General features: G+C 37.7%; 1 protein-coding gene across 5 annotated transcripts in view; it reads left to right on the top strand.

Annotated features, from left to right (window-relative positions):
• The window catches only part of BABAM2 (BRISC and BRCA1 A complex member 2), a 438,330-nt gene that overhangs the window by 86,415 nt on the left and 328,775 nt on the right, over positions 1–23,140 (top strand). For all 5 annotated transcript variants that reach the window (XM_061431264.1, XM_061431265.1, XM_061431268.1 and 2 more), the window contains exon 4: positions 10,557–10,651. In XM_061431264.1, coding sequence (XP_061287248.1) covers positions 10,557–10,651 — 95 coding nt within the window. The remainder of the gene's footprint in view (positions 1–10,556; positions 10,652–23,140) is intronic.

Below are 23,140 nucleotides of genomic sequence, written 5' to 3'. Positions count from 1 at the left end.
TGCTTACTCCTTGGAAGAAAAGTTATGACCAACCTAGATAGCATATTGAAAAGCAGAGACATTACTTTGTCAACAAAGGTCCATCTAGTCAAGGCTATGGTTTTTCCAGTGGTCATGTATGGATGCAAGAGTTGGACTGTGAAGAAAGCTGAGCACCAAAGAATTGATGCTTTTGAAGTGTGGTGTTGGAGAAGACTCTTGAGAGTCCCTTGGACTGCAAGGAGATCCAACCAGTCCATTCTGAAGGAGATCAGCCCTGGGATTTCTTTGGAAGGAATGATGCTAAAGCTGAAACTCCAGTACTTTGGCCACCTCATGCCAAGAGTTGACTCATTGGAAAAGACTCTGATGCTGGGAGGGACTGGGGGCGGGAGGAGAAGGGGACGACAGAGGATGAGATGGCTGGATGGCATCGCTGACTTGATGGACGTGAGTTTGGGTGAACTCCGGGAGTTGGTGATGGACAGGGAGGCCTGGCGTGCTGCGATTCATGGGGTCGCAAAGAGTCGGACATGACTGAGCGACTGAACTGAACTGAACTGATAGTTATTTTCGTATCTCCTAAATTGCAAGCTTTATTGAAATAGAATTTCTTGGTTCTTTTTCTGTTACTGACATGACTCAGAGTACTGTATATGGTTAATATTTTTTGAGTATTGAGTGAATTAATAAGTCAAGATTATCTCTCTAGAAAATGAGAAAAAAATCCTTCTTTCATTCTGCCAGTTCAAGCTAAATCTTTACAGTATGTAACTACTTCAGTGGTTACATACTTTTTTTGTTAAGCTTCTTCAAGTATAGAATAATCAGTTACTCTTTTGTTTGGTATTGCTTCACATTTCAAGAATTTTGTCTATAGTGTCCTCCAAAGGACAGTGTTTCTTATTCTGTAAGTGCAAAGTTACTTGCTCTTTACTTTTAAACTAACCTTTTATTCACCCAAATATGATATTTAGTTCACAGAAAGTGAAATGTAAATACGTAGCAGTTTAGAGGCTATACTAAATTAATTAACATCAGTGTTTCACTGTTCCATGACAGTCATCATTACTGACTGTTTAAAAATTATATTTGATTCCTAACTACTTTTAAAAACTATAAAAGAATCATAGAAAGGTTGAGAAAGCTTACTTTCTTTGTATGGTGTCAGATACATTATAGTCATTAAAAAAGATTTGGTAATAAATTGTATTAATGAAACATTTTGTGAATATGTATTAGAAAATTATTATGACTAAAATTGTCTGCAGTAGAATATTTATTACTCAATAAGTAATGCTAATTCACAGCGTTTGGCTTAAGGTATTATTTTATGTGCTGAAATAAGAACACAGAAATTCAAGGGTAAAGGTTCATTTAAAACATATTATAGCATCTGAAGACGGGACATTATACTACTAATTAGCCTAAGTTTCTAAGAATCAGCAACATAGCAAATTCCCTTTGATAACCTAAGGATTATGTAGCTTAGGCTTAATTTCCTGAGAACTGTCTCTTATTGTACAACAACCACTGAAAGAACTGGCATGTTTTATCTGAAGAAGAGAAAACTAAAAGAAGAGGTCATTTGCAGATAGATGATTTAGGGACTGCCGTGTAGGATGATGCTTAGGGTAGGATTTCCATGAATGGGTAAAAGTGATATACAGGCATATATATTCTTCCTATATAAGAAGGTACTTTATCCATCAACTAATAACTGTCCAGCAACAGAATATGCTGCTTATGAAACTGTGAGCACATTTTACCTGGAAGTGGCCATGGAAGGTTGGGTGACCTCTCCTTCTTGATTTCCTTTCATTTCCTTTGTTCTCTTCTTTCCTTTTATTTGTTCCTCTAGCTCTCTGCTGCTCAGTGTGGTCACTGCTAGCCACATATGGCTGTGGAGTACTTGAAATATGAATAATCTGAATTTGAGGTGTGATGTAAATATGACACATCAGATTCTGAAATCTTAATACTAAAAATAATATAAAAATCTCACTAATTACCTTTATATTGATTATGTATTGAAATGATACTATTTTGTATCTGTTGGCTAAATAAATATGTTAAAATTAATTGAGTTTACTTAATTATTTTATGATTATTTATTAAATATTTCTTAAGATTATCAATTACAGATAAGAAGATGTAAATGTATTCCACCCAATCTCTCTCAGTGGTTGCAATTAAAAACCCTAGAATACCTAAAGAATGTAAATAGCAACTACTTGAGGACTCAGAAAAATAAATAATAGATACTAAGAAGAGAGATACGAGCTTAAAGAATGGCCCATATAGAGGTAGAGGTTAATTTCCTGCCCCCCTCCCTATCTTTCTTCCTTTCCCTGGATCCTGGAACCATGCAGGGTGTGGACAGAAGAAGCTTCAAGGAAAACCCTTTCTCTTGGGTCAGAAGATCAAAAGGATTGAGTGGGGGTTAGGATGGAGCTGTTTTTAAACTGCTGGCCCTAATCGGGTAATGAAACCGGACTCCTGCAGCAGCCTCCATAACTCTTTTCTTTTGTTCTTTCATCTTTAGGTGGACATAGACATAAGAAGTGCACTTGGGGAGGCTATAATTAATACCTACTTGCTACCATAACACCAGGCAGATGCACCCCTAGGAGCCAGAGAGTATAGAGAGAAATCGTGAAGCGGAGGGAGCTGGAGAAAAAGCATCCTTTAGTTTGTGTGTGGAATCTCAGACTTATCCTCAGGCTGCCCGTGTATGGAACTGGACAGAACCAATAGGGCAAAGTCTTTGAGAACTGGACTGTAGTGTAGCCTCTTGCCCAGGTCCTAAACTGGTTTCTGGGTAATAAACACCTGGGGAGAACCAGGATAGCATGAAAAGGCTTTGAAAACTATACTGACATTTGAACAAAGCCCACAGAATGTAGTTCTGCACTTTTAGTCTGAACCTAACTTTTTATCAACTCATTTGACAACTTAAATGAACAAATTCCTCAAAAGACTTAAATTATTGAAATTCACTCAGGAAGAAGTAGGTAGTCTGAAAAATCTGATATCTATTAAAACAGTTGAATTCATAGTTTATAAAAGAAATATTTCAAAAGTAAAACTCCAGGTCCAGATTGTCTCAGGAGAATTCTACTAAACATTTAAGGAAGAAATAGCACCAGTTCTGTACAGTCTCTTTCAGAAATTGAAGTGGACACAGAATTTACCAACTGATTTTATAAGGCCACATTTTCCTGATAGCAAAACCAGTCAGAGAAAGTACAGGAAAAACAAAGCATACTATAAACCAGTATCCATCATTTAAAGAGAGAAACCACTCTTCAAAAAATTACCAGCACATTGAATCTGTTCTGTTTTGTTCAGTCGTCAGTCATGTCTGACTCCATGTTGCGACCCCATGGACTGCAGCACACCAGGCTTCTCTGTTCTTCACCATCTCCCAGAGCTTGCTCAGACTCATGTCCATTGAGTCAGTGATCTAGTGGGAAAAAAATGTATCACTACCAGGTGGGTTTTATCCTAGAAATAGATAACAGGTTCAACATTTAAAAATCAATGTTACTTCCATTGTTTACAGACTAATATAAGCTATATGATCATACCAATAGATGCAGAAAAAACATTGAACAAAATAAAAAATCTCTTAATGATAAACCTAAAAATATTATGATGGACTGTAAACTAGAGAGCTAAATCTGACAAGTTTGAAGTGGAATAGGGGTAAATTTAAAATCCTGAAATGGCTTCTGAAATTCAGGTGTCCAAATTAAGACCAAGTCTTAGCATTAGTGTATATGTAAAAGTTTGGGGGCTTTTTTAGTTGACAGGAAGTATAACATGAGTTAACATTGATACGGCTACCAAAAAAGCTACTTCAATATGCTATGATATTTGTTGGTACAAGTTTAGTGTCTAAAATGAAGGCATGGATTTTTATTTATTTATTTATTTATTTTACTTGATCTGTGTTCTTTAGAGCATACCTGAAATCTTGTGTTTGTTTCTGGGTATTACCCTCAAAGAGGACTGTAGACAAACTGGTACACATGCAGAGAAGAGAGAGGAAATGGTAATAAAGGAAATGGAGACCAAGTCATAAGAAAAGTAGTGGAAGAAGCTGGGATACTTAGCCTGGTTACTAGATGACTCTTGGTAGGGTTGAAAGAGAGGTCATAAGAACTGCCTGTGAATAATTGAAGGGCTATGATATTAAAGTGAAACTATACTTGTTCCATAAATTTCTAAGAACCAGTGGATGAAGTTTTCAGAGAAAGAGAGATAAAATTTTCAGAGAAAGGTAGGTTAAATTTCAGTGTAAGGAAACATTGTATCAGGAGTTAGAACTAACTCTTGGAAAAGTTACCTCTCCAAAATCTTTGGTAAAACTATTGCCTAAACCTACCTTTCCAATGAAAATTTCCTTCAACCTGGCATTTCCACAAGACTCTTGTCTGACCCTTACTTCCTATAGTTGAGAGTTTCAGTAAATAATCATTTTATGTAGCCACTGAAAGAGTATTTCTTCCATCACTAGTGGGCTTCCCTGGACACCAGTCATTTGCCGTTTGAATTGTTTCTTTGAAACTGTGTTTTCCTGGCAGTTATTTCAGCTTTAAGGTAGACGAAGTAGCATGATACTATTCATTGATGAAAATAAGGAAGGAGCTTGGGGACAAGCTGCATTCCTTCTATAACGGGAGCAGGACAAGTGACCCACTCTGCAGCTCTGGTGACTGGGCTTTCCTGAGATGGTGCTCATATGTTCCAAAGAGTGTCAGCTACCAAGACACAAGAATGTAGACAAAAACTTTCTTGCTCCTATTGTGCTTTTTATGAAGAATTATAGACATATTTTCAAAGAGAAGAATTTCTGCCCCATTGGTCCTACAGTTGTAGTGCGTGAATTTTCAGGGAATCATGAAAATTAAGACTTACAACAGCTCCATTTTGTTGTTAGGTGTTTGTTATACTTCTAGCCATTCTAGGAGTTTTGTTTCTTTACTTACTTTTTTTTTAAACTTCACCTTATATCGCCTCTGATTCTATTTTTATTTCTTTGTTCTCTTGCCTGCTCTTCCTTTTTATGAAAAGTTGGAGCAAGCAGTATCCAAGGGATCTGTCCTCTGAGTTCCTATCATCTTGTCCAGGGTAAAATAAAGGAAACATGATGTTATTGCTCTTCTCCGTGATTTGTGTTGGTCTTTTCTCCACCATCTCTGCCTTGAGGTCAGGGACTGTGCTTTCTACTTCCTGTATATCTCCCCAGGTGTCCAATATGTGCATCTGTGCATGGTGGGTTTTTAATAAATGTTCTTGACTGATTTACTGACTGTTCTTCCTAGCAAGGAAACAATGCTGCATTTTATTCCAAAGAGGCTATACAATATTAAGGTAAAGTATTTTAGGAGTTCTTTGAGGTTGAAGGTAAAGAGTTTGAGAAATTCTGAAATGTTTAAGAGTGTGAGATTCTGGAAGACATTTAAATTTATTTTTTGTTTTGAAAATTACTTGTATTTTGCTCTGTGTAGTATGGTAATGTCTCTGCCTCTAAAAGGATTGTTACAGTTGAGGATGTAATCATTGGTATACATTGTTTCCTTGAAAAATTTTTTCTGTATATTTAAATAATTTTGGCAGCTTAAAAAATTTTTTTAGATTAAAAAAATTAACATCCCCCAGTACTCTCCTTTAAAAAACCCATTGGGAAACTTCTTGAAAAATAAAGATCTTTGTAAGTATTCATCTTATAAAAAGATTATTTGCTTTTAAAAAGGACTCATTGCAGAGTTTTGTTTTTTTTTTTAATGGAGAACTCTACAACTGAATTTTCAAGATGATTTTATTTATAAAAAGTAATTTACTCATAACCATTGAGTAAACACCTTCTAATTTATGTGTGTTTAAGTTCAGATTAAAGTGAGGTGAATTTTTGCATCAGAGTAAAAAACAACAATGGCCTTATTGAGATAATTCACATACCATGCAATTCACTCTTCGAAGTGTATAGTTTAGTGGTTTTTAATACATTCATGAAGTTGTGCAATCATCAACACTAGTTCCAGAACATTTTCATCTCTACAGAAAGAAAGTTTGAACTCATTACCTGCTGCTGCTGCTAAGTTGCTTCAGTTGTGTCCGACTCTGTGCGACCACATAGCCAGCAGCCCACCAGGCTCCCCTGTCCCTGGGATTCTCCAGGCAAGAATACTGGAGTGGGTTGCCATTTCCTTCTCCAGTGCATGAAAGTGAAAAGGGAAAGTGAAGTCACTCAGTCGTGTCTGACTCTTAGCGACCCCATGGACTGCAGCCCACCAGGCTTCTCCATCCATGGGTTTTCCAGGCAAGAGTACCAGAGTGGGTTGCCAGTGCCTTCTCTGGAACTCATTAGCAGTAACTCCCTATTCTGTCCTTTTTAGGCCCCTGGCAACCATGGATCTACTTTCTGTCTTTATGGATTTATATATTCTGGACATTTCATAGAAGGGGAATAATACAGTAATCATATAATATATGGTCTTTGGTGTCCGGCTGTTTTCACTTAGCATAAAGTTTTCAGGGTTTAACCATATTGTAGCATGTATCAGTATCTTTTTTTAAACTTGAATAATATTCTGTTATATGTATATACCATATTTTGTTTATCCATTTATCAGATGAACATTGGATTGTTTCTGCTTTTTGGCTATTGTGAATGATACTGCTACAAACATTCATGTGCAAGTTTTTGTGTGGACATATATTTTCATTTTTCTTGGGTATATACCCAGGAGGAGTCATGACCTAACTCTAGCATTTTGAGGACTTGCCAAACTATTTTCCAAAGTGATGACACCATTTTATATTCTCACCATCAGCAAATGAAGGTTCTGATTTCTCCACAACCTCACCAACACTTATTATATTCTCTCTCTCATTTTTTTTCTTTAGTCTCATCCTTATGAGTATCAAATTATGAAAAACTCTTTTTACTCCATTGAGTTGTCCTGGCACACTTGCCAAAAATCAGTTGACTATAAACAGAAGATTTATTTTCAGACTCTGAGTTCTATTCCATTGATCTGTATGTCTGTATTTATGTTGTTGCCACACTGTCTTAATTACTGTGGCTTTGTAATCAGTTTTGAAATTGGGACGTGTGAGTGTTTCAACTTTGCTCTTTTTCAGGATTACTTTCTGTTCATACAGAATCCCTTACATTTCCATATGATTTTTAGGAGTGGTTTTTCAGTTTCTGCCCAAAGAGAAAAAAGCCAGCAGGATTGTTTGAAATCCGTACCTTAATTTAGGTAGTATTGCTATCTCAACAATATTGTCTTCTAATCAGTGTACAAGAGATGTTCATCTCCCTTATATGTAGGCTTTCTTAAAGTCTTTCAACAATGTTTTGTAGTTTTCAGAGTACACATCTTCACACTTCTTTTGTTAAGTTTATTCCTAAGTATTTTATTCTTCTTGATATAGTTGTAAATGGAATTATATTCTTAACTTCATGTTTGGATTGTTTGTTGGTAGTGTATAGAAAAGCAATTGATTTTCTACATCCGTCTTGTATTCTTGGAACCTTGCAAAACTTGTTTATTCTCATTGTGTGTATGCATGTGTGAATTCCTTAGGCTTTTCTCTATGCAAGATTATGTCATCTATGGATAGAGATAAGTTTGCTTTTTCTTTCCAATATAGATGCCACTCATTTCTTTTTCTTGCCTAATTGCCCTGCCTAGAACCTCCAGTACAGTGTTGAATAGAATTGGCAAGAGTAGATATCCTTGGATCAGATTCATAGTATTTAGTGGTTTGGAAATATGTATTACTGACAATGCTCCTTTGAGAATTCGAAAATCCAACTTTGCGTCCTCCTGTAGTAACAAAATTTCTTCTATTGGAGTTTAGCGTGCTATTTATTTTTTGAGCATCAATAGATTCTAGCACGGCCTTCCCCAAAACTTCAGTGCCTCTGTTTTATTAACTTGTGAGTATAGTTGAGTAAGAATGAATAATTAGAACGTTCATATTGTCTTTGACTCCTAGTCTTAGCTTGGGCTAATGCTTTATAGTTAGCACATTTGAAAGAGGTTTATAATTTGTAATAGATATAGTTAAAAACCAGAGATGGTGATAGTGGTAGGGTGAAGGAAAGGTAGTGCTTTTATTACTTTTGATAATTTAACTCTACACCCAACTTCTGATGAGTGTATTTCCTTGTTCAGATTTATTCACTACAGAAAGTGGTAGAAGTAACTCTTCTGTACTTTATTCCTTACTGTAGATTTTGTCAGTACTTAGATATCCAATTCAGAGAATAGGATTTCTTTCATATATTGAACATTTCTTGAGTATATTCTCTATGTGTTGTATTTTGCCCTGTCAAACACATGAAGTCAGTATAAGAGCATGCTTATTCTGACTGCGTGTGAGACACGTAGGAAGGTCAAGTGTATGTACTCACTTTGTACCACTGTGGATTTGTGCTTCAGTGTATGTGTTCTGTCCCTCTTACTAAATGTGAGCTCCTTGAGGTTAACCATCCTTGTATTGAAAGGCTGTGTATCGTAAAGCCTCACATATACCATGTGTTTATTATGAATTTTTAAAATGAATGGAGCCACTTAAGTATAAGCCTCCAGTTAAGTATTCTCACTCCATGGCATGACCAATCAGTATTGTTGAATGTCACAAATAACGAGCATCAGTGTGTCCTGGATTTATTAGGGAAGGCTTCATACAAGAGAATGTAATTAAGGGGCTCACACAGGATGAATAAGAACTGAGCAAAAAAAAAGAACTGAGCAAAGAGAAAGAGCATTTCAACTAGGTGCCATAGTTTTTAGTTCAGTGAGTAGATTGTGTTGATTGGAATAGAGAGTTAATATTGGCTTTTAGATATCTAAAGAAAAGGGTAGGTAAATAAGGAACATTGTGGTTTGGAGGCCTTAAATTCCAGTTTGAAAAGTTTGCTCTTACTCTGTTAGAGAACCATTTGAAATTTTTGGAGGCACAGCAGTACTTTAAGATTTGCTTTATGATAGTATGTGTTATGGGTTGGAGGTATTGGGACAGCACTTAGGAGGGTATGGTAATAATTCTTCTAGTCTGTTGCTTTTTTAAGAACAGAGTTCTTCATTTGCTTTTTAATGCTCAGCATAGTGCCTAGATGAGAGTTCAAATATTTGTTCTTTGGATGCACACATATATGGACTAAGTCATCTCAGCCTAGGTTGAGCAGTTAGCAGTAGGAAATAGCATGTGAGAAGCACTTTGGGGGAAGCATTGAGATGATTTGTTTTCTAAGGATGTGGGTCAGGTCAAAGATGACATTGAAGTTTCAGCCTGGGTGATTAAGGAGTAGCAGTGCCATCCTTAGAAATAGGGAAGTCAGTTAGGGGAAGAGAGGAGTGAGAAAGTGATAATCATGGGCATGTTTTTAGACTTGGTTGAGTTTGAAGTTGAAATCCATAGTACACAGGGTTAGTTAGGCTCAAACGAAAACTGAAGTCTGAATGTTTAAAATTAGAAGTCACTACGAAGATATTATTGTTTGAGTAGTAAAAATGATTGGACTGATATAATGCTATGTGTGTACAGGGGTGCAGAGGTTGTGTGCATGTATACAAACAGATACAGTCTTAACACTAGAACCCAGTATGTGATTTAGAGTGTGGATATGCTAATCTGTTAGTGGAATGATGAGGACGGATTCTTTGTGTGAGCAGAGGGGAAAGAAAAGGAAGTTAAAGGAGGAGAAAGGGGAGGAACAAAGAGGTAGAACTTATAGCACAAATTTGGCAAGGAATTTTTGTCTTATGCTTGAATATAATACTAGTAATAACAGTAGTGGTACTCCTGTATGACTTGTTGAGTGCTTCCAGTATGCCAGACATCTGGCTAGATATCCTGTCTTTTTTACCCTCATAACAAATCTGTGATGTCAGTACTATTATATCTCCTTTTTAACTGATGAGGAATCTGAATACTGAAGAAGTTAAAACTTGCCCAAATGACTTGAACTAATAAATAATTAGGAAATCTTGTGAATATAAATCTGACTTTTTGGATTCTGAGCCAAAGGTTCTTTCCATTGTACCAAAGGTTTGTATGTTTAATTTCTTCAAGGCCAGGACTTTCTCTTTAGAAAATCAGTCCTTGATAAAGGCTTATTAATTAGCAGGCAGTGATTGGACAGTCATGTTTGCTATTAACAAAATCTGCATGTACTGTGGATGTAGTTGTTTCTACTTTTCTACCTGGGTATTTATATTTATGTGCTTCCCAGGTGGCACTAGTGATAAAGAGCCTGCCTGGGGTTCAGTGCAGGAGACAGAGGCAGGTTTGATCCCAGGGTTGGGAAGATCCCCCCTGAGGAGGGCATGCCAACCCTCTCCAGTGTAGTGTATTAGGAGGTCGCACTTTTGACTGCTTGTTGTGAATGTTAATTTAAAAGAAGGTATCAATTCTTTTTGTTTCTGAATGAAAGTGCTTTTCAGTATTTTTGTTAAACTACTATAAACTTGTTTTAGAAGTTTTTCTGATGCACTGCTCCGATCATTCATACATTTGCAAGGAGATAAGAACTGACATTTTCTGTATTACAGGGGATATAATTTTCAATGCCCAGTACCCAGAGCTGCCTCCCGATTTTATCTTTGGAGAAGATGCTGAGTTCCTGCCAGACCCCTCGGCTCTGCATGTGAGTACTACAGGCGTGTTCTGTGTTCGGATGATCTTTATTTGTTGAAAGGAAAATAAAGTTGCCTGTTGACAATTCTTTAACAGATACATTTGCTGAACACATAGATTTTTTCCACCCCTTTTTTCCCCTCTGTCCTGTGAAATTAGTACAACTCCTTTTGTGCCAAAATTGTTTAAATAAGAGTTTTTTTTTTTTTTTTCTTCCTTCATTGCAGCTTTACTTGCAGACTATTTTGAATTAAATAAAGTCTCTAGCCTTTTGGTTAAAATATTGTTGCTTCAGCTTAAGGAGACATGTTGAAAACATTTTCTTTGTTTTAACTTAATATTTCATGCCTGCAATCAATTTTCTAATGTTTACTAACACTTCATCACAGGACTTGTTAGGAGAGTGTTTCTTGGCTTTTCAAGAGGCCTTTTTCTGTATAGAAGTGAAAGTGGCAAATTTGGACTTGTATGCGCATTATCTCAGTCTTATTATCAGAAGGGTAAAGACCAGATTAAGTGTTCTTTATAAAGCAAGACCAAAAACTGTGTAATTGAAGTAAACTATTTCTGGATTTAAAGCAGAGAAAGGGGTGGCAGAATTGATAGTTGTCAGAGCACATGCGGTTTGTATAAAAAGTGTGTTTTTCATGGCTGGTGGAGAAAAACATATGCCGTTTTGTTTAAAAGGTCTGACCAGACAAAATGTCTGTTTCTTTCCTTTCCCAAGTTTTGGTTTTGCTATGATGCTTGTACCATAAGAAGTTCTATTGTTGTTGAAAAACTTTGTTCTTAGTTGTGTTTTTTTGAAAATTTTTTGCTGCATTGAAGTTTTGTAATTAAAAGTTTGAGAATTTGCTTTGAAATCTTGCCCTCTGTCCTTTTTTTTAAAAAGGGAAGTATTAAACAGGAAGTATTAACCCAAACCTAAAGAATTTTCTTAAATTTTGGCACACAACTGTATAAATACAGTTGACAAGAGTAGAATGGATTTGTTACTAAATTTCTAATATTTACACATAAACTGTTACTTTAGGTGATTTTTTTTTTAATTGTAGTTTATCTGTTCAATGTTATGTGGCAGCCTGGATGGGAGAGAAGTTTGGGGGAGAATGGATACATGTTATGCATGGCTGAGTCCCTTTGCTGCCCACCCGAAGCAACCATCACATTGTCAATCAGCTATACTCCAGTATAAAACAAAAAATTTAAGAAAAAGAGAGAAAAGAAATGCCAAAAAAATTTAATTGAAGCTTTGTAAAAAGAATTTCAAGTTGGGACCCTTTAAATGCTTCCCTGATACCTCAGTTGGTAAAGAATCCACCTGCAATGCAGCAGACCCTGGTTCAATTCCTGGGTCGGGAAGAGAATCCGCCTGCAATGCAGCAGACCCTGGTTTGATTACTGGGTCAGGAAGATCTATTAGAGGAGGGATAGGCTACCCACTCCAGTATTCTTGGGCTTCCCTTGTAGCTCAGCTGGTAAAAAATCCACTTGCAATGTGGGAGACCTGGGTTTGATCCCTGGGTTGGGAAGATGCCCTGGAGAAGGGAACAGTTACCCACTCCAGTATTCTGGCCTGGAGAAATCCATGGTCTGTATAGTCCATGGGTCACAAAGAGTCAGACAAGATAGCAATTTTCACTTCCCTTTAAATGCTTTGTATTACAAATTCACCCCATGTTGAAGCTGAAGGACTTACCTGAAGAAAATAAGGCAGAAGTACCCCTATAGATGTCTCCTGTATTAAACCTGCCCAGTGGAAGTAGCATATGCTAAATGCCAAAGTTATATAACAGGCTAAGTGCTCCAGAAGTTTAAGGATACTTGTCAGAAAAGGCTTTGTTATGGAGATGAGATTTGTATCGATATTTGCAGAATGGAGTAAAAGTGTGGGCAGTATAGTGGAAAGTGTTTCAAATGAAGGGAATGACATAAACAAATGATAGGTATAATATATTGTAGAATAAGGTGCTTGACAGGTTTGCTGAAGAGTAAGTTAGTATAAGGAAGGGCTAGAAAAGGTTAAAAAGATAAAGTAGGGTGAGATTGTTGAATGCGTTGAATTCTAGGTTAAGCGTCACTGAAAGAAATGAAACATGGAGAATTGTCTAATAGTAAGTAGTGTGGTTAATATACTAGATTAGAAGAAATTGAGGAAGAGAATTGAGAACTGTTGTATAGATCTAGGTGGAGGTGGGAAAGGGGCTTTAAGCTAAGATGATGCAAGAGAAAACAGATGTAAGTGATAAATACATGTATACAATTTATTTTTTTGGAATTGCCTTTAAAATTTGCAAGGCACATCTTCACTATTGGCAAGGATTGTGAGTGTATTAGACTTTGTCTTTCTGTTTATTTATTTATATACTTACTTATTTGTTTTGATTAGAGTGTGGACTTTAAAAGCTATAAAGGGCTTTAAGTTTTATCTTATTCCACTTTTCGGTTTTAGTATTCAGGAAATTGACCTAGATTTATATTGTTGTGTTGGAGTTTATATTATAACTTCACTTATCTGATGTTTAGTTTTAAGTGGAGTTACCATGAAACATTTTTGGGAAATTAGCTGCAGAAGAACAGCCCAAAAAATCAAAGCACTGTGTCTAAAAGAAAGATCCCAAATCGAGGGGAACACCTGTCTCTAGCTATAGTTAATCTCAGCCCTCAAGCAGTCTACCCAGTGCTTCTTCACAGACTAGTGAGTGAGCTGGGAAAGCCTAGAGAATCAACTGGATACCACCTTCCCTAGTTGGGTGACGTCTACACAGCTCTGGAGGGTACCCTGTATCTTTCCAAACAGTACTTTGAAGTAGCTTATAGGATACACAGAGGTTTAATAAAAATATATGAGGTGGTTATATATATTTAAATATTTTCTTTGGAAAAATGTCTATTCAAATCCTTTGTCCATTTTTAAGTTGGGTTATTTGTCTTTTTATTGCACTTTTTCACCATTTGATAAATTTGGGGCTATGTGAAGTCAAGTGGGCCTTAGGAAGCATCACTATGAACAAAGCTAGTGGAGGTGATGGAATTCCAGTTGAGCTATTTCAAATCCTGAAAGACAACGCTGTGAAGGTGCTACACTCAATATGCCAGCAAATTTGGAAAACTCAGCAGTGGCCACAGGACTGGAAAAGGTCAGTTTTCATTCCAGTCCCAAAGAAAGGCAATGCCAAAGAATGCTCAAACTACCGCACAATTACACTCATCTCACACACTAATAAAGTAATGCTTAAAATTCTCCAAGCCAGGCTTCAGCAATACGTGAACCGTGAATGTCCAGATGTTCAAGCTGGTTTTAGAAAAGGCAGAGGAACCAGAGATCAAATTGCCAACATCCACTGGATCATGGAAAAAGCAAGAGAGTTCCAGAAAAACGTCTATTTCTGCTTTATTGACTATGCCAAAGCCTTTGACTGTGTGGATCACAATAAACTGTGGAAAATTCTGAAAGAGATGGAAATACCAGACAACCTGACCTGCCTCTTGAGAAACCTGTATGCAGGTCAGGAAGCAACAGTTAGAACTGGACATGGAACAACACACTGGTTCCAAATAGGAAAAGGAGTATGTCAAGGCTGTATATTGTCACCCTGCTTATTTAACTTATATGCAGAGTACATCATGAGAAACGCTGGGCTGGGTGAAGCACAAGCTGGAATCAAGATTGCCGGGAGAAATATTAGTAACCTCAGATATGCAGATGACACCACCCTTAGGCAGAAAGTGAAGAAGAACTTAAGAGCCTCTTGATGAAAGTGAAAGAGGAGAGTGAAAAAGTTGGCTTAAAGCTCAAAATTCAGATTACTAAGATCATGGCATCCAGTTCCATCACTTCATGGCAGATAGATGGGGAAACAGTGGCTGACTTTATTTTTCTGGGCTCCAAAATCACTGCAGATGGTGATTGAAGCCATGAAATTAAAAGACGCTCACTCCTTGGAAAGTTATGACTAACCTAGACAGCTATTAAAAAGCAGAGACATTACTTTGCCAGCAAAGGTCTGTCTAGTCAAGGCTATGTTTTTTTCAGTAGTCATGTATGGATGTGAGAGTAGGACTATAAAGAAAACTGAGTGCCAAAGAATTAATGCTTTTGAAGTGTGGTGTTGGAGAAGACTCTTGAGAGTCCCTTGGACTGCAAGGAGATCCATCCAGTCTGTCCTAAAGGAGATCAGTCCTGGGTGTTCATTGAAAGGACTGATGTTGAAGCTGAAACTCCAATACTTTGGCCACCTGATGTGAAGAGGTGACTCATTGGAAAAGACCCTGATGCTGGGAAAGATTGAGGGCAGGAGGAGAAGGGGACAACAGAGGATAAGATGGTTGGATGGCATCACCGACTCAATGGACATGGGTTTGGGTGGACTCCGGGAGTTGATGATGGGCAGGGAGGCCTGGCGTGCTGCAATTCGTGGGGTTGCAAAGAGTTGGACACGACTGAGTGACTGAACTGATTGAAAGTGAAAGTGAAGTCGCTCAGTTGTGTCCTACTCTTTGCGACCCCATGGACTGTAGCCTACCAGGCTCCTCCCTCCATGGGATTCTCCAGGCAAGAGTACTGGAGTGGGTTGCCATTTTCTTCTCCAGGGGATCTTCCCGACCCAGGGATTGAACCTGGGTGTCCAGCATTCCAGGCAGGCGCTTTAACCTCTGAGCCACCAGGGAAGCCCAAGGACTGAACTGATTAGTTATCTATTTCTGCTCAGGTGACCAAATGCCCATGTTCAGGAGAGAGGGATTTTCTGGGATTTTTATGTTCACTGTTAAGATAGGACAGTCCTGGGGGAACTGGGATACTGAACATCGTTGTTTATTCACTGGACTGGAAGCTTCTTGAGAGTTTGTTTTGTTCCCTGTTGCATCCTATGGTCTACAAGAGTGCCTAGTGCATTGAGATTAGATGAACAGTTTGCCTTCAAGGTTCTGTATTCCTTAAGGGACTTGTTGGTTTCCAAGACTGAAATGCTTTAAATGAAGAATTCAAACTAGAAGAACGATTCAAGTTTTGATAAATTTGGGGGATAAAAATCAGTTAACAGAAACTCTGAAGCAGTGATTTTTCAGCCTTGCTTTTGCAACACCCTGTGGTGTGTTCAACTGCCTCAGAAGGTATTGTGAAATTCTTTCCCCTCAGAGTAACAGTGATAATTCACTTTAATTAAAATAAAATTGCATAAAGGAGGAAGGGTGGATCATATGTTTAAATGAGAAGAATGTGTTGCAATTATTGTGTGTTAGAAACCACTGATATCTGACTTCCTAATTTAAAGAAGGTGACGATCTTATGTTTGGGACAAGCATTTCAGGGTAGGGAACCTGATGCTACTGCAGGTAGTACCTACTGGTTGTGTAATTCCTTCACTGACTCTGTTCTGCTCGCGTGGAATGTGACTGTATAAAGAGTATTGTACTAACATCTTGTCATGTCTCCTCCCCTGCTCTTCTCTGTGCTGGAAGACATGTTTTGAATGTATCCATGCAAAATAGTTCATATCTGGTGTACATAAAAAGTATTTGAAATACATGTGAAGAAAGCACTAAGCTGAGATGGACTGCATGGCCTATTGAAAAATGCCATCCAGGTGTGTGGTGCTCCCGCTCCTGGACACGTCCATTGCCATGGCCACTAATGTATTATAAAATAGGATGCTCTGCAGTTTTTAAATATCTATTTAATGTTTCATTGGAGAGCTATAAAAGAGTCATCTTTCACCCTGAAGCTGGACATAATCCTCAAGATAAGTAAGTGAACAGAATTGCAGCCTTGGGTGATATGAACAGGAATAGAGGTGTATGCACAGGGTGCTATGGGACATGTAGGGGAGAAGTTTATCAGATCCACGGATAGTTAAGTGTCGGTGACTTAAAAACATATTATTTGGTTGTTTATGCTCTCTTCTTCTAGAAGGTTCATCGTTCCCATCTAGAAGGTTCATCATATCATAGGCAGGTACGCATTGATGGATCACCTTAATCTGGATAGGGATTCTGCTGGGTTGAGGCTGATTTATGGCTCTCGTCAGGATGTGTCTACCTCTGGTTTGCTGTTGCTCTTGAGGTAGAGCTCTTCAGGATTTTTAACTGAGAATCTGGCGTGGTCAACATTCCTAGACCCTTCAAAGTGCTTGGGCCAATAAAATATTTTAAAATATACTGACATGTTATTTGGGCTTCCCTGATAACTTAGTTGTTAAAGAATCCGCCTGCCATGTAGGAGACCCCTGTTTGATTTCTGGATTGGGAAGATCCTCTGGAGAAGGGATAAGCTACCCACTCCAGTATTCTTGGGCTTCCCTTGTGGTTCAGCTGGTAAGAATCTGTCTGCAATGTGGGAGACCTGGGTTTGATACCTGGGTTGGGAAGATCCCTTGGAGAAGGGAAAGGCTACCCATTATCCAATTATTCCAGTACCCACATGGCATGGATCTTTTCTTAAATTTATTTAAATTGGAGGATAATTGCTTTAAAATGTTGTGCTGGTTTCTCTGATATATCAACATGTATCAGTCATAAGTATACCTATGTCCCCTCCCTCTTGAACTTGCTTCCCAGACCTCTAGGTTGTCACACAGCACCAGGTTCAGCTCCCTGTGTCCTATAGCAAATTCCCACTGGCTATCTATTTTACATACGATAATATATGTTTCAGTGCTACTCTCTCAGTTCATCCTTCCCTCTCCTTCCCTCACAGTGTCCACAAGTTTGTTCTCTATGTCTGTGTCTCTATTGCTGCCCTACAAATAGGTCTATCAGTACCGTTTTTCTAGATTCCATATATATGTGTTAATATACTATACTTACTTTTCTCTTTATAACTTACTTCACTCTGGAAACAGGCTCTAGGTTCATCCACTTCACTAGAACTGACTCAGATTTGTTCCTTTTTTTGACTAAATAATATTCCATTGTCTATGTATACCACAACTTCTTTATCCATTCATCTATTGATGCACATCTAGGTTGCTTCAACATACTGGCTATTGTAAATGCTCACAGCATGGATCTTTGTCCTGACAGATGTCATATTCTAAATTTTGTTTTGTAAGACTGCTGATAACTCTGCTCTGCTTTTCAGAAGTGGTTGCTTAATTTTTAACTTCTTGCCCTGGGCTGTCCAGAACTTATCAGATGTTTTGAGGAGAACTGGCTGCATGTTTGAGGTCTCTCAGGACTCTGTTCTGATGATTTTTTAGAGTCCAGCAGCAGCTTTGTGCTGTGCAAAGCTTGGTTTATCAGTTTGCCTCCTTTGCCCCGAATTTGTAAATGTCCTAGAGATACCTTTCCCTAATGCTTTCTCCTCTGAATTCTCAGCCCCTCCAGTTCTCATTGCTTCAGCAGATGTTGAATACCTTCAGATATCTGGCTTTCTGTTGTTTTGTTGAGAATGTTGGTTTATACAAAGCCATTCCATCCTATCTGGAAGCAAAAGACAGTTGTCCTACATATCATGTTGTCCTTTACTTTAGAAGCAAAACTAAAAATCTTTCAATTTAGTTCAGTTCAGTCGCTCAGTCGTGTCTGACTCTTTGCAACCCCATGAATCGCAGCATGCCAGGCCTCCCTGTTCATCACCAACTCTGGGAGTCTACCTAAACCCATGTTCATCGAGTTGGTGATGCCATCCAGCCATCTCATCCTCTGTCGTCCCCTTCTCCTCCTACCCCCAATCCCTCCCAGCATCAGGGTCTTTTCCATTGAGTCAGCTCTTTGCATCAGGTGGCCAAAGTATTGGAGTTTCAGCTTCAACATCAGTCTTGCAATGAACACCCAGGACTGATCTCCTTTAGGATGGAATGGTTGGATCGTCTTGCAGTCCAAGGGACTCTCAAGAGTCTTCTCCAATACCATGGTTCAAAAGCATCAATTCTTCAGTGCTCAGCTTTCCTCACTGTCCAACTCTCACATCTATACATGACTACTGGAAAAACCATAAATCTTTAGTGGACTGTAAATACCACTTACTTTCTTGGTAAGAATACAGAATTAAAAAATTATTATTCATAATAAAAATACTTAATAAAAATTTCAGTAACATTAATAAAAATTAATAAAATGTTAAAAACAATGTACTTTTTTGTTTCTTCTAAAAACCTAGATTTTAAGTTGCAATAGATTTTCCTAAGGTGGAAAGAAGGAAGGGTAAACATTAAATAGAAATGGCATCTCTGGTTCTCTTGGGTTGTTCAGCTTGGATTCAAAGGGTACATCAATGTATGGTTTCAAGTGAATATGAGAAAATTACCAGAAATTTCAGTGTGAACTTGGTTTATATGCTGATGAGTTAGAAACTCTATATTTACACCATGATCTATTTTTACTTACCAGCCATGGAAGCATTTTATGAGGTAGGAAGATAATGTTGTTTTTTGTAAAATGTACCTCCTAAGGGGAGAGAGTAGAAAGGTCCCCAGTCTAAAAATGACAGTTTGTATAAGTTCATCTATTTTTTTCAAAGGTGTTGCTACTATAACAATTGTGGATTAAGGAGAGGAGTATTAATATACACACATATGCATACACACACAATTCTGAAGGCATGTGTTATAAACAAGGCTTTAAAAGCACAGTTGTAGAAAAACAGAACATCTTGAAAGTACAAACAAGGTACATTTAAAATGTTCACTCTCATAAGACAAATGGAAAAAAGGCAAACCAAGTTATTTTTTGAAATCCAATGGCAAATATAACATTTAGCAGATGTTGCCAGTTTTGATTTACTCAATTGAATTTGTAAAAATGCTTTTAGGAAAATGAGGTACTGAATTGAATATGAAGCATTTCCGTTCAAAAATTGCTTACTCAGAGGATTATTTAATGATCGGTTTTGAAGATTATTCATTGTCTTTGGTTGGTCGGTCATCTCTCTTCATCATCCTCTCTTTTTTTAATTCATTCTTTTATATATAATTTTATTTATTATTTTTGGCCTTGCTGGATCTTTGCTGCTGAATGGGCTTTTCTCTAGTTGCCTTGAGCAGGAGCTATTCTCTAGTTGCGGTGCATGGCCTTCTCATTGCAGTGGCTTCTCTTCTCGTGGAGCACAGGCTCCAGGGCACATGAGCTTCAGTAGTTGCGGCACACGGGCTCAGTAATTGTGGTTCCCGGGCTCTAGAGCACAGGTTCAGTAGTTGTGCCACATGGGCTTACTTGCCCCGTGGTATGTGAAGTCTTCCCAGATCAGCGATCAAACCCATGTTTCTTGCATTGGCAAGTGGATCCTTTACCACTGAGCCACCAGGGAAGCTCCATCATCCTCTCCTTATCACTTTTCTTTCTCTCTAGCACTCTCCTCAAAGAGTTGGATTTTTAAATTAAAATAATGTATTTTTTTAATCATTAATGACAGATTGTATAGAATACAGATAAGTACCAAGAAGATACCCTTAGTCACACAGTTAAGAGATGAGTATTAAAATGTTAATTATTTTAGTGTATTTACTCCCAGTATTTTTCTGTGTCTCTGTCACATGCATACATGTCCTTTCCACTTTTCAGCAGTTATTTTTTTACTTTACATATTATTGAAAGCATTTTTCCTTTGATGTTATGAATTCCTCTGAAACATCTTTTAAAATTGACTTCTGTTCTTCTGCCCTGGAGAGGTTAGTGCCTTCCCAGGAAAATAAATATTAAAGTCACTCTCTGAAAAACTAATGTATGCATATTAATTTCTTAACTATTCCCAGAAGTGCACCCCCCACAACAGGTAGCTAAAAAAGAAAAGCATCAAAAATCTGTGGAATTCTTAAGACCACAGGGGTATGTTTTCTTGGTACTGACAAGATATTTTATAGCATGTCTCTCAACTGGGATTTGTCTAATATTTTTCTCATGGTTAGACCATAGTTATGGTCTTTTGGTAGGAAGACCTCAGAGCTAAAGTGCTGTTTTCATCACATCATGTTTAGGGTACATGCTATGAATATGACTTATCACTATTGATATTGACCTTGATCACTTGACTTGAGAGAGTGTTTGTCAGGTTGCTTTACTGTAAAGTTACTCTTTTCTCATCCTTTCTGTACCGTCCTTCTTAGAAAAGAGTTACTGTGTGTAAGCCACACTTAAAGATTAAGAGGTATGATCTACCTCTTCAAGGGCAGAATACCTGCATAAGTTATTTGTAATTCTTCTGCATGGGAGATTTGTGTGTTCTCCCATGTCACTTATTTATATCAGTATGGGCTGATAGGTATTTGTTTTATACTTTGGGTTACAATCCACTGCTGCTGCTGCTGCTAAGTCACTTCAGTCCGACTCTGTGCAACCCCATAGACGGCAGTCCATCAGGCTCCCCTATCCCTGGGATTCTCCAGGCAAGAATACTGGAGTGGGTTGCCATTCCCTTCTCCAATGCATGAAAGTAAAAAGTTTAAGTGAAGTCGCTCAGTCGTGTCCGACTCTTAGTGACCCCATGGACTGCAGCCTACCAGGCTCCTCCAATCCACTACTGTATTATTTATTTTGTTGCTAAAATTGCTCCAGCTTTGGCCATTGGAAGCTATTCAGTTGGCTCCTATCTTCCTTTGACATGCCCCCATTATTATAGATTTGTTTGTTGGAGCACTTTCTTACTTTACAGGACTACAAAATACTCAGTCCCAGCTTATCTAGTTCCTGCTCCAGCTTTAGAATCAACCATTTCCCCAAGAAGCCCTAGTTCTTTTATTTTATTGGAGAAAGGTATTGGAAACCAAGATCTGAATGCTAAGTGTGCTTGTTGCTACTGGGGTGTCCCCTTTTGGGTCCTCTCAGCATATAGATCAAGGAAATATGTATATATAGAAATATATGTATATATTAGCCATTTGTATCTATATTAAGTGAAACGATTATTACTGATGTCTTCAACTCTAATTCACTACCACATGGATCATTCTAGTCTCTGAAAAGTGTTATTTCAAGATACCGTTTGAACGTGTCCTGATCTCTGCTTTATTGAAATACTATTTCCAGCTGCTTATTTGTCAGTTAATTCCTTCTACAAGCATGTATTGAGTCTGTAGTATATTTAAGCCTTTGTATTAAGTATTAGGAATGTAAAGATGGATGGTTTAGTCCCAGTTTCTTCAGTATATATTTATCCAGTACCTCTCTTGTCAGCACCTGTGCTCCATGCTCACAGTTCAGTAGCGGAAGAAATCTGGCTGTAGATAATTATGATATAAGGTAGAAAGATAATAACAAAATTCAGATGAAGAAATGCTTCAAGAAGGGAAATCATATGATGAATTGTATCAATTAGATTCTGGTAGCATTCAAGTGACAGAACATTTAACCTAACTGGCTTAAGTAAAAAGAGGATTTATTGGCTCAAATAACAGAGAAGACCAGGGTGGAGCTAGCTGGGGGCATGGCTGATTTTAGGGTCCAATACTTAGTAGCATCAGGGCTTTGTTCTCCCTCCCCCTCTTCTGGCATTGCTCTCAGGTTCTTCATAGCATCTCCTAATACCTCTAGGTCAACATCACAGTACCAGAGTAAGAGAAAATCTGACATCATGAACAAAAGTCTTAGAATTGAGACTTGTTAGTCTTGATTAGCCTCACTTGGGTCATCATATCCATGAACATTGTTGCTCTGGGGGCTAGAATGTGCTGGTCAGCTTAGCTTTGTACATGTGCTCCATTCCTTTCACAGATGCTGATTTTATGATTATTAATTGAGCTATATACACTTTTGTTTTGTGACCTTGTCTATGTATTTTATAATAAAATATTAAAAAATTGAATTCATCACTCAAAATTAGCATAATCACTCAGATTCAGAAAATCCAGTTAGAAGAAAAACACTTCTAGATTCATGATGTCAAAATTACAGATAACTAGGCAGTAAAAGAAGTCTAAGAATAGCTAGAGAAAACAAAAGCATGACTTATTAGACTGTTAGCTGACTTCTTATGGCAATATGGATGATAAAAGACAGTTAAACAATATCTTTAATGCAGTTAAACAAAACCACAGTCATTTAAAATTTGTTGCTAGTAAATATATCCTTCAAGAATTTAAGTGAAATAATTACATTTTTAGGTAACAAAAACAGAGAGTTCATCATCAGCAAATCTTTACTAATACTTCAGGGAGAAGAAAGGTTTCACTTCGAAGATTAGAGATTTATTAGGAAGATTAGGATATATTCCTTCGGAAAGGAATGAAGAGCAATAAAATATGATGAAGGGAGATAGCAGTAAAGAAAGTATAAAATTACACATCATCCAGAAAGTATTTCATCTGCAGTTGTCTTTTATATTTTGGTGGATGTTAGGATTTATGTTCCCAATAGACTTCATATGTGCATGCTAAGTCACTTCAGTCGTGTCCGACTCTTTGCGACCCTATGGACTGTGGCCCACCAGGCTCCTCTGTCCAAGAAATTCTCCAGGCAAGAATACTGGAGTGGGTTGCCATTTCCTTCTCCACACTTCACGCAGGCAAATATTAAAATTAAATGAGTTTTTCTTGGTATTTACTAATTTGGGAATGAGGACGTGGAT

The sequence above is a fragment of the Bos javanicus genome, chromosome 11 (assembly GCF_032452875.1).
Source record: "Bos javanicus breed banteng chromosome 11, ARS-OSU_banteng_1.0, whole genome shotgun sequence".
NCBI classification, from domain to species: Eukaryota; Metazoa; Chordata; class Mammalia; order Artiodactyla; family Bovidae; genus Bos; species Bos javanicus.
This window is presented reverse-complemented; position numbering and strand designations above follow the sequence as displayed.